The following is a 13902-nucleotide window of genomic DNA, read 5'->3' on the forward strand; positions in this document are numbered from 1 at the left end:
TTCCATATCCTGATGCATTCAAACTGGCCGACAGCTTGAATTGTTTCTGTGGTGCTGATTAGCTAGTCCGGTCAAGCTTCTTTGTGACGCCCTCCTCTGAAGAGGTGAACCGTACAAGCTAAGATAAGTTTAGAAGTCCTTATGCATTAAAATCTTGTGAAATTGTTGCCAATTAGCTACGTAACTCTCTGTACTCTCAGACCTGCCACAGGCTGCATGTTCTTTGATGTTCTTCACTCTTCAGAACTACTGGAGGCACACAGTGATAAGGACAGTTGCTTCCACTTGATTGAGGACGCCTGGACCTTTGATGTGCTCATGTATCCTAAATTATCATGGTCTTGCTGTTGTTGCTGAACTTTTTGATGTTTTCTCAACTGTTAAATATCATGGTCTTTGACCGTTAGGGTGTTACTTTTAGTTCTCCATTTCCTCTTTTGGATTTCCTACTCTTAGTGGTAACGGAAATTGCAGTAAGATGCTTATTTTCTTCAATTGTTTGGACACGGGCTAATAAATAAGTCTTTAACATTGTTCAGTTCACATATGAAGATATTGGACAAAGTTTTGAAGAATTTTTATCAAGACATACATACAGAATTAATGTAATTTGGTGAACATGCAAATTTCAAGGGTTTTTTTTTAATTTTTTTTTGTCTCTTCTCCTTTTGAGACAACATGTGATTTCCCTCAGCCATGCTTCATTTTCTGTTATGTTCATTATCTTCAGTGTTGTAACTTCGCATGATTGTTGCTCTCCGAGGATTATGATATCTTCTTTGGGCTGTGATTCACATAGTGAGGGAAAATAGGAATTAGTTTGCAGTTAAATTGATGGAAAATTTGACTTTAAAAAATTGATGGAAATTTGAACAAAAATGGCCATGGAGCGGCACCAGCAGCCACTCACTGTCACTGGTGTTTACCAATGTGAATCAGATAGGCAAACTGTAAATGATGGTGGAACTCAAAGGACCAGATTCCTAAGCTGTAAATTCTAAATTGGAGCAGCATGAGTTGTTTTTGTTTGTTTCTCTTCGGAAGCGTCACATTGGAGCAGCTGAGCGCCTGAGCCTGATATCAGGGAATCTTGTTGCATGGGAAGCAGCTGCCATTGCTCATGAGGTATTGGTCAAAGTGTGCACTGATCCAAAAAATTGATTGATGCCAGGATCAAACTTGAGAGGTAATGAGAAACGCTTACTAGGGCCCTGTTTGGTTCCCCTTGCTAAATTTTAGCTAGCTAAACTTTAGTCACTTTAGTAGCTAAAGTTCCAAACACATTGACTAAAAGGAGCTAAAATAGTTTAGTTTCATTAGTCACCCAAGAGTAGCTAAAATAATTTTAGCTAGCTAAAATTTAGCAAGAGGAACCAAACGGGGCCTAGATCTCATGAAAAAGTTGAATGCTACAGAGGTTGCTGTATACATGAATGAGTTTCCTTACAATATTGAACCACGGTCGTCTCCTTCATGGTTAGTTCTTCTGAGCATTTATGTGTTTATTTTTGTAGTGCAATATGCTCACGTTGGTCATTATAGTTTGCAGGCTTTCGGCCATCTCCCTTGCAGCTGATGTTCTAGATTCAGCAAAATGTGATAGCATTGTTCACACTCTTTCATCAAGTTCACATGGTCTGGTATCTGTAGATGATGATGAAGTTCAGGTAGTCTTGAAGTGCATCGTGCCCAATGCTCTTGAGCAATGATAAGTAGGGAATTGCTGTATTCTGATGGTCTTGTTAAGCATGGTTCTCTGAGGCTTGTTTTTGAATCAGTTAACCTGCTGTGTTATATTATCGAAGCCATCAATTTCATAGTATCAAAAGGGAGACTGAAGTATAAATTCATTGGCACAGAGAAAGTAACCATGAAAATAGATGATTTCCCCGTATTAAGCTGTTCTGATGCTACAGATGCATCCTTAGTTGATGAGGTTCACCAGGGAGATGAAATGCAGGTCAAGAGGTGGACATCTCTAGGAGAATACATCCAAGATGAAGTTCATGGAGCTATGCCTGATTCTCAAATCCTTCTCAAGTTACTCTCTTCTACCAGCCAGAAACATCAAAATTACTGTCAGAGCATATATGAAAGAAAAATGCTCTACTTTCTGAGCCTCCTTAAATGAAGAGAAGATGCAGTCCTTCCTTGAGGTTGATTATGTTATTATTGGTAGCATTGATGTTGAGCAGGATGAGTACGCACCTGAAGAACAAGACCTGGACTTAAAAAAATGACCACACGACCGCCTTGTGTGTTTTCTCACTGGAACAACTTCAGGATAACTTTGCTAATAGTGTAAACTGAACTTTGGGTATTGTTCTAGGTTTTGTGCTTTCACAGTAATGTTATTTAAATCTACCTCGATGGTCTATCTTCATCTGATTCTGGTTGGCAGGTAACATCTCAAAGAATGGATGTTGTTCAGATTTACGATCCTATTTTTATCTTGTGATTCTCAATCCATACTCTTCACATGGGTTACATTGAGCCTTCTGAGTTTGCCCGACTAGGGCTTCTTGCAATCACACTTGTTAGTATAGCATCTCCTGATCATTAAGGATGTTGGGCTATGAGTGCCTTGGAACATTCAAAAAATCCCTTGAGGTACATGCTGTTTCATGAATCTCTAGATTTTACCTGTTGTCTCATTTGGTTTACATATCTGCTTATATTGGATTTTCTATGTTACAACCTATCTTCACTCAGCAAACATGTTGTTAGTTAATGTACATGCTTGTACCACTATGTTCGAATTGTAGCATTTGTTAGAACGTTTATATGCTTATTTAAGTATGCTGGAGTTCCTATAGTTTACATTTTTTTTATTTGTTAATGCTATTCACGTGTGATGGCGTTTATGCTTATTTGACTTGAGGGACAGCATAAAGATTTGACATTCTGGGAGCATTTGTATGACATATAGATTTGAGTACAAAAGGCATTTGTATGGTATTCTGTATTTGTGATCCTTTATCCTGGGAAACGTGTCTGTTATTTACAGTATGCTCAGAGAAGCAAGGAAACATGGCAGCTTCAGCTCCTTCTGACATACCTTCAGAATGGGATATCTGAACAGTGGCAGAAGATACCTTCCATTATTGCTGTTCTTTTCGTCGCAGAAGCATCTTCGAGGCTACTGGAGCAAGTATTATAGTAGGCTGTAAGCCAGCTAAATGCTGAAGTGGAGGAGAGAGAAGAGGAGAGAGAGTAAAAGCGGGTTGTAAGCTTACAGCCGGCTCAGACATAAAAACTAAGAAAATCTGTGAGACAGACAAGTGGGCCATGTATTAATAGTGATGAGCTAACTATTATATGAGTGAGCTGCAAGAAGACTGTAAAGAAATCTTACAGCCAACAGCTGGCTGTATTATAATACTTGCTCTCACAATTTACTGTCGTTAGAAAATTTTCAATGCATTCCACTTCTGTCAGCCTGCAGGTAACCATTCTTTCCTTTTTTATTTGCATATATTACGTAGTATATCAGAGTGCGTATTCAGTGGTATTGAATTTTAATAATATTATTATCCTTTTTGTTGCAGAGCAGTTATGTGCATTTTAAAGCTGAACATTTGTGGATGCTTCGGTTATTATCTGGCTGATGATGCTAAAATATACAAGAGAGGAAGAGTCTTAGAGCTTTGTTCTTGCCTTGTGTTCTTCACCTGTTTCCGACTCTGAATCAAAGGGTTTAGTCCTTAAGGTAAATTCTATAGTTATATTCTTGTTTAGTCCAGTTTTTTTTTTGACAAATTTGTTTAGTCCAGTTGAGTTCCTGGTCCTGTTGAGTTCCAGGATCTGATAGCTGCTTGGAGATTTGAATTTTTATTTACATTTGATATGCTTGCTTTGCATTGTAGGTGCTGAAGAAGTGTGTCGACAAGCTTCCAGTTGTAGCTCATCATCTAGTAAAACAGTGGGGCACTCTGTTCTGGTTATTAATGTCTGTTGTTTCACCAGTCCGTAGTGAAGGGTCTGATGGTTCTGAAAGCTAAGCTCCTGTTCTAGAGTTACTGAGTTAGCATTGGAGGTAAAGAACAATAGAGCACGTGATTTTTCATCTTTTAGTCTTGGCTGCAACCGGCAACTGATCAACTGTTTTATGAAAGTTCTGTTGACCATGAGGACCATAGTATCATTTTATTTTATTTTTTTTAAAAACAAGCATATATAAAACTGTTTAAATTGTGTAGTACGTTTCGCAGGAAGGAATGTCATCCTATTCCCTGGCGGCCCACGAGGCGGCCCACGAGGCTGAGAGAGAACCAACGGCCCAGCCCAATGGCGGCCTCCTCATCCGGGTCGGGTCCCCTTGCCCTCTCCCTCCCCCTCCCCTCCCCTCGTCGGCGACGGCAACCCAACCCACCTCGATTGACCCATAAAAAAAAAAACCCCAAATCCCCTTCGCCACCGTCTCCCTCGCCGCCGCCGCCGCCACCGCCTATCCAGACCCCGACACCTCGCCACCCGCTGCCACCTCACCGTCGGATTCACGTCGCCCAGCCGCACCACCAACCATCCCGCCTTGCTCCGCGCTCCGCAGGTTAGACAGCCGGTACCCCCAAACAAACCCTATAGCACGCGGGTCGGTTGTAGAAGAGCACTGGGGGCGTGAGAGAGGGAGTCACCAGCCCTCGAGATCCCTCCCTCCCGCTTCTACCACTCCCCTGACGCTTGCAAAAAATGGGCATCTCAAATCCCACCTCACTCCCTTCGTAAGCACTCACTTCTCCCATGCCATCTGCGAAATCCATGTACTATCACTTGTTCTGTGGCAGCCAAACTTGGTTTCTCACCACTTCTTATTACTCTACAAAGCATATGCTCCTCCGCCAACTTCCCTTCCCATCTGTTCCTGTCCAGTGGAATAATAGTATTCAATTATACATGTGTAGTTGTAGTGTATTGGTGCTGCTCGTTTTGGTTACCCCAGTTGGGTTTCTGGTTCTAATCGCGTAATCACAGATTTAGCATTCCCATTTATGGGGATAAATTGATTTTTATTCGATTATTTGGGTCACTAGGCTGGGTCCTTGAAGGTGGCACGTCATTTAGAGTCCCATGCATGAAGAGTTATTTGTATGTTGATGACATTTTTAGCACTTGGATGCTTGCAGCACTGAAACTTTGTCTCAAAACTAGAGTTTTGCTCATGTCTCTGTATATATATTTGACTTAAACATGCAGTCGGTACAAAACAGAAACCCTTCCGTCTGTTTTCCTTTTTAGGCCCTGAGAGGAGAAGCAAGGCTGAAATGCCAGCAGTCTCTTCTCCATTTCACCTGATCTGGTAATGTTCAATGTCATTCACGCTTCTATTTCTGTCTCTTATGATTTGGGACTGAATTTGATTACCTCGATGATTGGTGTTGTGAATCTATGGGAAAAGGATTTCTTGGGCGGCAAGTAGTTGCATGGGCAATTATTTCACGTGACATTGGCAGAACTGAAAGTCATGTAGATATTGTTATATTCTGTAGTTGAGATGGCGGAGTAAGGTTTACCCACTTGTCGCAAGCTACAGCATTAAATATTGTTCCAAATGCCTTTGTTTTTGCCTATTTGGTGGAGGTGGCATTTCCTTCAGAATTTCTTTTGATTTGTTTGTGCAGAGATGAATGAATACTGTAGGGTCTGCATAATATCATGCAACAGATGCACCAAAAAAAACTGCTAGACTTGTCGTTTCTGTGTGTCACTTCTATTAGCTCCAATGTAGTTCACATGTTCCGCTTGTTGAGTTGACAGTAAAGTAAATGCTGTATGCATCATCAGAGCGGATTTTATTCTTTTGATGGTCAGTTTTAAGCCGCTTGTTGTGTTATGTTTAGCACATGGAAAATGAATTATTGCTCTGGAACTGGAAGCAGTTATTGGTATGTGCACCATATATTCTTAAAACACTTAATTTTGTTGAAGAAATCACTCATAATGAAATGCCATATGAGCTTTTGATTGGCATGGCTTAATATTGCTTGCAGAGATTGAATCATCAAGCTTTCCCCTATTGGTAAAGGCTGTTTATGCCAGCACTAAGAGCATTTTACTACTATGTTGTGCTTTTGTACTCTTGAGTGCCAGAAAAATGGGTCTGTTATCAAATATCGCACTGATTGCTGAATAGTATTTGGTATCAAGAAATAAATCCTACAGTACCTCCTCACTTTTGGGCCGCTGATATACTTTCTTCAAAACACGACAAATGGGAAATAGATGAGGTAGTGAATTCATTCTACTACATGTCACGTGATTGGAATAATCCAAATATGGTCTAAAGCTGAGTTGGTCCAATAGGACCCCCCACCCCACCCTGCTGTTTTGTTCCTTGATGCCCATTTTGAGCCATTACTCCTTCAGATTCAGATTTATATCCTACAAAATACTTATAGTACCCCCTTTCTTCATGTGTGGAGGTAGTGTTGGCCCATCTTAGGCAACCGCCCTACTCACCTTAGCCACATGGGAGTAGGATTTACTGAGTAATTGGGCCACTATGAGTTGTTTGCCGAGCCTTATTGATTTGCAGACTGCAAGCACTGTCTAGCCACCAATACCAGCCTTGCAGTTGCAGGATGGAATCTTGCAATCATCAACTGAGAGGCAGGTTAGACTGGCACACTGTATTGACAGGAGTGTCAGTAAACAGCACCAAACCTTCATGTTTCTAGTGAGTGAGACGTTTAAGTTATTCTATCATCTCCAATTTCAACTCAAGATGATGCTTTCGTGTCAATGGAAATTGAAATTCGATATCCTTATTACTTCAATCAGTTGTGGTGTTGGTTTGTAAATTCTAAAGGTTGGAAAATGGTAATGCATAAATATTTGACATTGTTACCATAGGGTGGTAATCCAGACCCTGCTCATGCAAAGTTTGTGCTCCTGCTGTCAACTTGTTTCTAGGCCAAGCTTCAACAATTAATTGTGGAGCTGATATACCTACTTGGGATCCTTTTTAGGAGAAAACAATCATAGACACACTGCCTGATGCTCATAGATTGTGATATTCATTGTTTAAAAAACAACTTAATTAGACCCTTTATTTGCATGATTGGTGTTTGCTATATGCAATTGATCTTCCTTGTCCACTTAGTTTTTGTGTTATGAATGCTAGCGTCACTGTTACTAATGGCCCATTTATTATTTCTCCAACTTCTAGAATATTGAACTGTGTTTTCTGCTTGAGATAAATTCATTCATTATCTTATACAGGACCTCTGAGATGTTGATATGAAGGGAGACCTGTAACTTGTGTATATATTAGGTCTTAGTTTTCTTGTTTCCATATTTGTTTGGAGTTAGAACTTAGAAGCAAGGCTTCTCATGGCATCTCCGCAAGAATCCAATTCCCTGTGCTTGAAGCGGAAGCTTGTTGATGACTGCCTGTCAAAAGACTGCAAATCTCGCCGTATCAAATCTGAGAATGGGCCCTCATCCGATTCATTTGCTAAACGCTGCAACTGTTGCTGCACTCGACCTAACCTTGCCAATGATTGTGTCAATTTCCTGAAGAGTGGAGCGCCAAGCCGTGTCATGTATTACAAAAAGGGTTCGTGGCACAATTTTCCAGAGCAAATAATGAAGTCCCTCATTGATGAATTCAAAGGAAATAAATCAAGTGTTGTGTCTGTGATGGATGATGAACCAATTCTTGTTGATTTCTTGTCAATGACCCTGGTCAACCTAAAAACCAGAAAGCAGCGGTCTGTTGCCTGGTTTGATGACACTGGCAAGCGTTTCTTTCCTTCTCTGTTCTTTGATGAGGAAAGTGATGAAATTGCCAAACAGGATTCTGGCAATGTTGATAGCACTGCACAGGGAATAATGTTAGATAAGGCCGCAAATTCTCCACCTGAAGTGGTGAAGCAAGTTGTTCTTGAATCTAGTCCCCCAGTCCCTCAAAAACCTTCAACTGTGGATGTCTTGCGTAAGAAGATCACATCTGTGGAAAGAGACAGCGAAGGCTTTCTATTTGTCCAGAACCTTTTTCTCTCTGGTATGAGTCCATTTGCAACACCGAGTAACATACTTCATGTCCACCGCTACTCTCCAAACGATATCACCGCACAATGTAGATTTGAAGCTTTTGAAAGACAGATGAAGTCAACTAAAGAAGCACGTGGTGATGCAAATGTTAAGTATGGATGGTTAGGATCTAGGAAGAGTGACATAGTTAGGATTCTTATTAATGGCTTGGGTACCACTGCAAATCCTGTTGAGAAAGCAGGTTTGAGTGCTGGTGTATATCTTTCACCAGAAAACCGAGCCTTTACCAGGTGTGTTCTACGTGACCCTGTTTTTGTGATTACTGTTTTGTATTTGCTTAATATAATATTATGTTCACGCCACATGTTAATTGTTTCAGTGTCGGTCTTTGCGATGTTGACGAAAAAGGAGTGCAGTATATGTTGCTGTGCCGTATGATATTGGGCAATGTGGAAGCTGTTGAACCTGGATCACAAGAGTCTTTTCCAAGCAGTGAGATATATGATTCTGGTGTTGATGATTGTTCAAACCCAAAGTGTTATGTGATGTGGCCATCACATCTCAGCACTCACATCCGTTTAGAATATCTTGTTAGTTTCAAGCTTGTCCCAAAAGTTCGAAGTAAGATGATTAATAAGACCTTTATCATGTTGAGCACTCATATTGAGAAAGTTAGTCTTAACATTCTATTTGGTGCCCTTATTTTTCAGATTATTTGCTTGACTTGAAGGGTTTATGGTTTAACCCATCACTAAAGGAAGTTGGAATGGATATTTCTACACTTCAACCTGTGAGGCAACCTGAATCTTGTTATTTGTTCACAATCGGTTTTCCTGTCAGATGCATGTCTATTGAAAATTGATTACCATGGGACAACAAAAACTTGCTCTCGTATCAGCTCTGCTGTTTAATGATCCCCCTCTGCATCTTGCAACGGCAAATGGTTTTAGCTTTGGTGTACAGTAGTATTCCATTTATCCAACCAAACAATCTGTTTGCAGGTAATGTGTGAAACAGGTGAAGGACCAACTTCCCCATGGATATCATTCAGAGTTCTGTTTGCAGTTATTCAAGACAATGTATCATCAGTGGCAAAGGAGCTTCTCTTCCATCATTATGAGGAGCTGAAGGTACTATCAGCTTGAAAAGTTAAGTTATAAGGTAGGTATTTATTGTGGTTTGTATGGTGTGTGCTGAACCACCGTTTCAATCTTTCCACCTGACAGGAGAGCATAATAACTCGCGAAGAAATGGTGAAGAAAATGATAATAATAGTTGGAGAGAAAGTACTTTTGGAGGCCTTGAAGAAACTTCATTACTGTGTAAGTTCATGAGTTGCATTCATTTTTTGGTTTCATGTCAAACCTGAGGCTTTCAAGGCTTGTGTTATGCAAGTTCAAGCTTGTATAGGAAGGACTTCGTAACACATTTTGTTTCCCAATTTCACCATAATAACCTGTTAAAGGTTGTTTTACTAAATGCTGATTGCATGAGCTTGGCTGCATAATAGAAGGCTTCTTTTCAGTTTTCAAACCCAAACCTGTATCTTTTTTGAAGCAAAAGCAATTGATTTGTGCCTCATGAATAGTATGGATATGCAACTTTTACCATACAAATTAGTCATAACAAGGCTGTTATGTGCATAATCTACTTTTAACATTTCTAAACAGTTGAATTGTTTGATGGTTCATGCCACTTGAGCACTAGTGGTTATATGCAAAGAGAAATTGTTACAGTTAGGGGTGTCCAATGGTTTATCGGTCTAGTCATTAGTCAATACCTTCCTTATCCTTCCTTGCTCCACTTGCTTAGACTTGATGAGTGACTAGTTTGTCTTGGTCTGAAATAACCTGTTTGTCCAGCTGTCGTATAATATTTTCTTTACTCTTCTCAGGATGATCCTAAGTGTTCCAAATAATTAATGTGCACTACCTCTATTCTTACTGGCATCTAGCGTCACTTTCTTATTGGCTTCTTTTTGCAGCCATCATTGTGGTACAAGCCTTCTGTTGAAGCAGTGTCTAGTGATTCTGTAATGGCAGCACCAGAACAATTATCCTTGCATAAGGCAGGTGGAGATTGTTCATTAACTCTGCGGGTTAACCATGCTGATTCACATGCACCAAATGCTGTGTCTGAACATTCCACAGTTCTTAGCACCAAAGGATGTGATACACTTGCAGCGGATATGGTGCCCAGAAGTCAAGATTGTCTGGCACCAAGTGGTGTGCCAGAAACATCTAGTTCTGCTGTTGCCATGTGTGGGGCTTCTACAAGTGTGGAACCCAAGCGCAGAGATCCTCCTGTACAGATGGTGCCACCTGGAAACTCTGCAGCCTCATGTGCCAAAAACCAAGATTCCTTTGTAGGAAGAGTGACACCTATAGTTCATGATGGCCTTTTGAGGACAATTTGTGGAAGCTCTTCATCTCGTGGTCGGGAATTATGCAAATCTGCCACAACAACCACAGGTCATCCTGGTTATGCTTCTGCAGCACAAGCTAATGCCTCCCAAACCCATGGAGTTTCTGCTCCAGGTGTCACTCCTAAGGGCTATGAATCTGCTGTACCAAGCTTGTCACTTGGAAATTCCAAAAGTACAGGCGTGAAACAACTCAATTCTGCACCGAGAATGACACCTGAAGGCCAGAAATTCCTTTCACTGGGTATTGTGTCACCTAGCCCAGCACCTCGTGATTTAGTAAACTGCCAGGCCAGTTCGACAGTGGTTGCCATACCTCCAGTTCATGCGCCAGGTAAGCCTCTCTGTGCAAGACGATTGCTGCCTACCAAATATTGGATCATTAAGGTTGTCATTTCTGTGCAGGCCATGGAAAATTGCCATCCATGAAGATCGAGGGCCATGATTCTCTGGTGCCGAGTGTGAAGCCAAGTCTAGCACCAAGTAAAGCGCCAAAGCTGCATGAACCTGTGATAGCTGACACGAGCATCAAGGGCTGTGATTCTCTAGCATTGAGTATCACACCAAATGTCCATGATAGTCTAGCATCAAGTAATAAAACTCCAAAGCGCCATGAATCTGCTATAGTTGATACGATGCCAGAAAGCAGTCGCTCTCAAGGCGAGGGTGTCGCCGCTAAGGCCTATGATGCTCGTAAACCAAGTACGTTGCCTCAAAGTGTACTCTGGAATATGAAGCTGACTAGCTTTAGTGTTTCATTTCGTTGCTTTTAGTCCTACTTACTAACGCTACTGCCTGGTGTGTGGTGGCTGCAGAAACTGGGGAGCCGAAGAAAGAACATGCAGCAGTAACTGGCTCACAGGGTAAATCATCTGTTCCAGGTCTTGACGCTAGCAGCCATGTTACTGGGGCAGCGAGCGCCCTTGTTGCCCTATCAACTCTGCGAGAGAAGGGTGGGTGATAGAGCAGCAGCGGTGTTACTAAAAACTGTAGTTCCCGTTGGATCAGATCCTGGTTCTGTGCACTTGATTCCGGGCCATTTCCATGCATATACGTGTGGTTATAGCAGTGATGTAAGCAGGTGGGAATGTATGGATCATTGTATGTTCTAGGACAGGAATCACCCCGTCGACTCTTCTGAACAATAAACCCTCTTTGATCCTATATATGCGTATGGTTTCTGCTGGTGGTCGGTCTCGTGTTGTGCTTGCTGTGCCCGTTACTTGGCAGTAGTTGTGATGAATTTGCCAATGGCCCTGGTTCTTACCATGCATGGTGGACATTGAGAGATGATGTTTTGAAAATACAGAAAAATGTGTGGAAAGTTCTATGGTCTCACAGACCCGCTATGTGCTGGCTGCGAGATAATGTGGCTGTGGCGTTGGAGATGGAGAGCAGCCGTTGAAAATACAGGAAGCGTCATTTAGCCAACACAAGGTAAATATTATCTATTTTCTTTTTTTTTTCTTTTTTTTTTGCAAAAATGATGACGTCGTTGGGTAACTGGTTACATTATGAACTTTTATTATTCAGCAGAGATGGATCAGTGACGCAAGTCCATACGTTATTAGGTAGCAGACGCACGCGTTTTTGAAGGCATCGCACGTCGCCTCAATCGATAAGAGAAAAACACATGCATGTGTCGAAAATCTACATGGCCATTTATTTGATGGATGGATCATTTTTCCTAGGCCTCTCTTTTCTTTTCAATGCACAACGTGCACATTGACGAAACACAGGGACTCGTTTGCATTGTCTACGTAGCAGTAGTGGTGGATGGAGTACTAACAACATTAGATTATATATATATATATATATATATATATATATATATATATATATATATATATATATCGTTTTCGCAGCACACAGTTGCGTGCAAGATGAAGATGGTGCTCAGCCCACTTGCTTGCCTTGCAAATTAAATCAGTATGTACGTCTCGAGTCACCGAGACTTGCTGTCGCCCTGCCACCGGACCGCCATGCATGCATCGATATACAACACGTTGAGTACTACCATTTCTTTCTTCTCCTAGCTATGACTATTATATATTATGTATATATAGTTGTCTACAATTAACTTCGATAATATGTTGCTGTTGCTGTACAAAAATATCATTATTAGTGCAAGTGGCTTGACCTTGATTTCGACCACGTGCATCAGTCGATCATCAGTTTTTCTTATTTGGCCTGTCTAATCCTATGAACATATGCAAATTAGGGATGGGTTACCAGCTTTGGTAGACTCTTTGTGATAGTGGTGTCAAGCATTTTTTTTTTGTTGTTGTTGTTGTTGTGAAGAAGGCAATTAGCAGTGTTATGTAAAAAAACATTGAGGGTCCACCAACATTTAGAGTGAACTCTAGATGTAGACGCCTCTAGCCCTCTACAAATGGATTTCGAGGCGGTTGGATCTAGAGTTGTCTCAAAAAATCAATTTGTAGTAGAGGCAGTTGAATCTAGAGCCATGTCTAAAAATAGGGACAACATTGTAAAATTTGAAAATTTTAAATAAACTCGGATGAAGAAATGACCATAAACCAAAGTTTAGATCTCAAAGAGTTATACAACTTTGTAGTTGATAACTTTTATAATTTGAAATCAACTATCCAGGGAAAATTACATTATGAATTTCTCACATTGAAATTTGTAATTTTCAAACGACGAGAAACGATCAAAACCGAAGTTGTAGATCTCAAATCATCTGACTTGTGACTGCTTGGTGGGGTCTCACCGTATAATTTTGTTTTGCTATTTTTAGGAATGGGTTTGTGATTTCTAGAGAATAATAACCGCCTGTAGAAATGAAAAAGTAGAGACAGCTGGGCCAGCTGCTTCTACAAATAATCCTGCCCATAGTAGTGTATTCAATATATTTAGGCTATGTGTATGGCTCCTTATGTGAAATAGGTAACTACCTGTTAAATTGATGCAACAATCTTGTATCCATTACATCATAATCTCTAGCTAGCACCCTATCAGCTACACCATTAATCAGTTGGACGTTGATAACAATCAACCACACTGGTTTTCTTTGGTGATCAATGGCCAAAGTAAAAATTACGCTACATACCATTTTTGTTAGCGCCACATCCACACATATTTCTAACTCTTCTCATTCTGATCTTTTTCATACTTAATTAGTTCACAATAGTTTGAGATACAAATAGTGGAATAATGGAACTGCATATTATGCATGCTCATGCTCACTTTCAATCTTAACAACAAAGTAAAGGGTTCCGGTTTGTTGCCAAAAATTTTAGACAACTTTATTCTTTACATATCAGAAAGCTTATGAGAGATATGCACATGTCTGCTATGGTCTTGTATATACTATTTTGTAATATTTGTTAACATCAAAAGGTTCAATCAATTAATTGGTATGTGGTTATGAAGAAATCAAGTACATCAAAATTTAATCCATTCTTGATCATAATAGCTAGTAATGGTCAAGTTTGGCATCCCTATCAATTGAATTGTATCAGTCC

The 13902-nt window shown here is 40.5% G+C and overlaps 1 protein-coding gene across 3 annotated transcripts; it reads left to right on the forward strand.

The window, feature by feature from the left end:
* LOC8055479 lies at nucleotides 4343–11602 on the forward strand. Of its 3 annotated transcripts, none has more exons than XM_021445943.1 (10): nucleotides 4343–4721; nucleotides 5194–5296; nucleotides 7219–8282; nucleotides 8372–8613; nucleotides 8703–8782; nucleotides 8994–9122; nucleotides 9219–9314; nucleotides 9977–10748; nucleotides 10820–11116; nucleotides 11230–11602. In XM_021445943.1, the coding sequence occupies exons 3-10, from the start codon at nucleotides 7330–7332 to the stop codon at nucleotides 11373–11375; spliced, it is 2715 nt and encodes a 904-aa protein (XP_021301618.1). In that variant the 5' UTR covers nucleotides 4343–4721; nucleotides 5194–5296; nucleotides 7219–7329; the 3' UTR covers nucleotides 11376–11602. The 3 variants fall into 3 exon arrangements, with proteins under 3 accessions (XP_021301618.1, XP_021301620.1, XP_002441661.1); XM_021445945.1 differs by having other exon boundaries at nucleotides 5236–5296; XM_002441616.2 differs by lacking the exon at nucleotides 5194–5296.

Source organism: Sorghum bicolor, chromosome 8, assembly GCF_000003195.3.
Source record: "Sorghum bicolor cultivar BTx623 chromosome 8, Sorghum_bicolor_NCBIv3, whole genome shotgun sequence".
NCBI lineage: Eukaryota > Viridiplantae > Streptophyta > Magnoliopsida > Poales > Poaceae > Sorghum > Sorghum bicolor.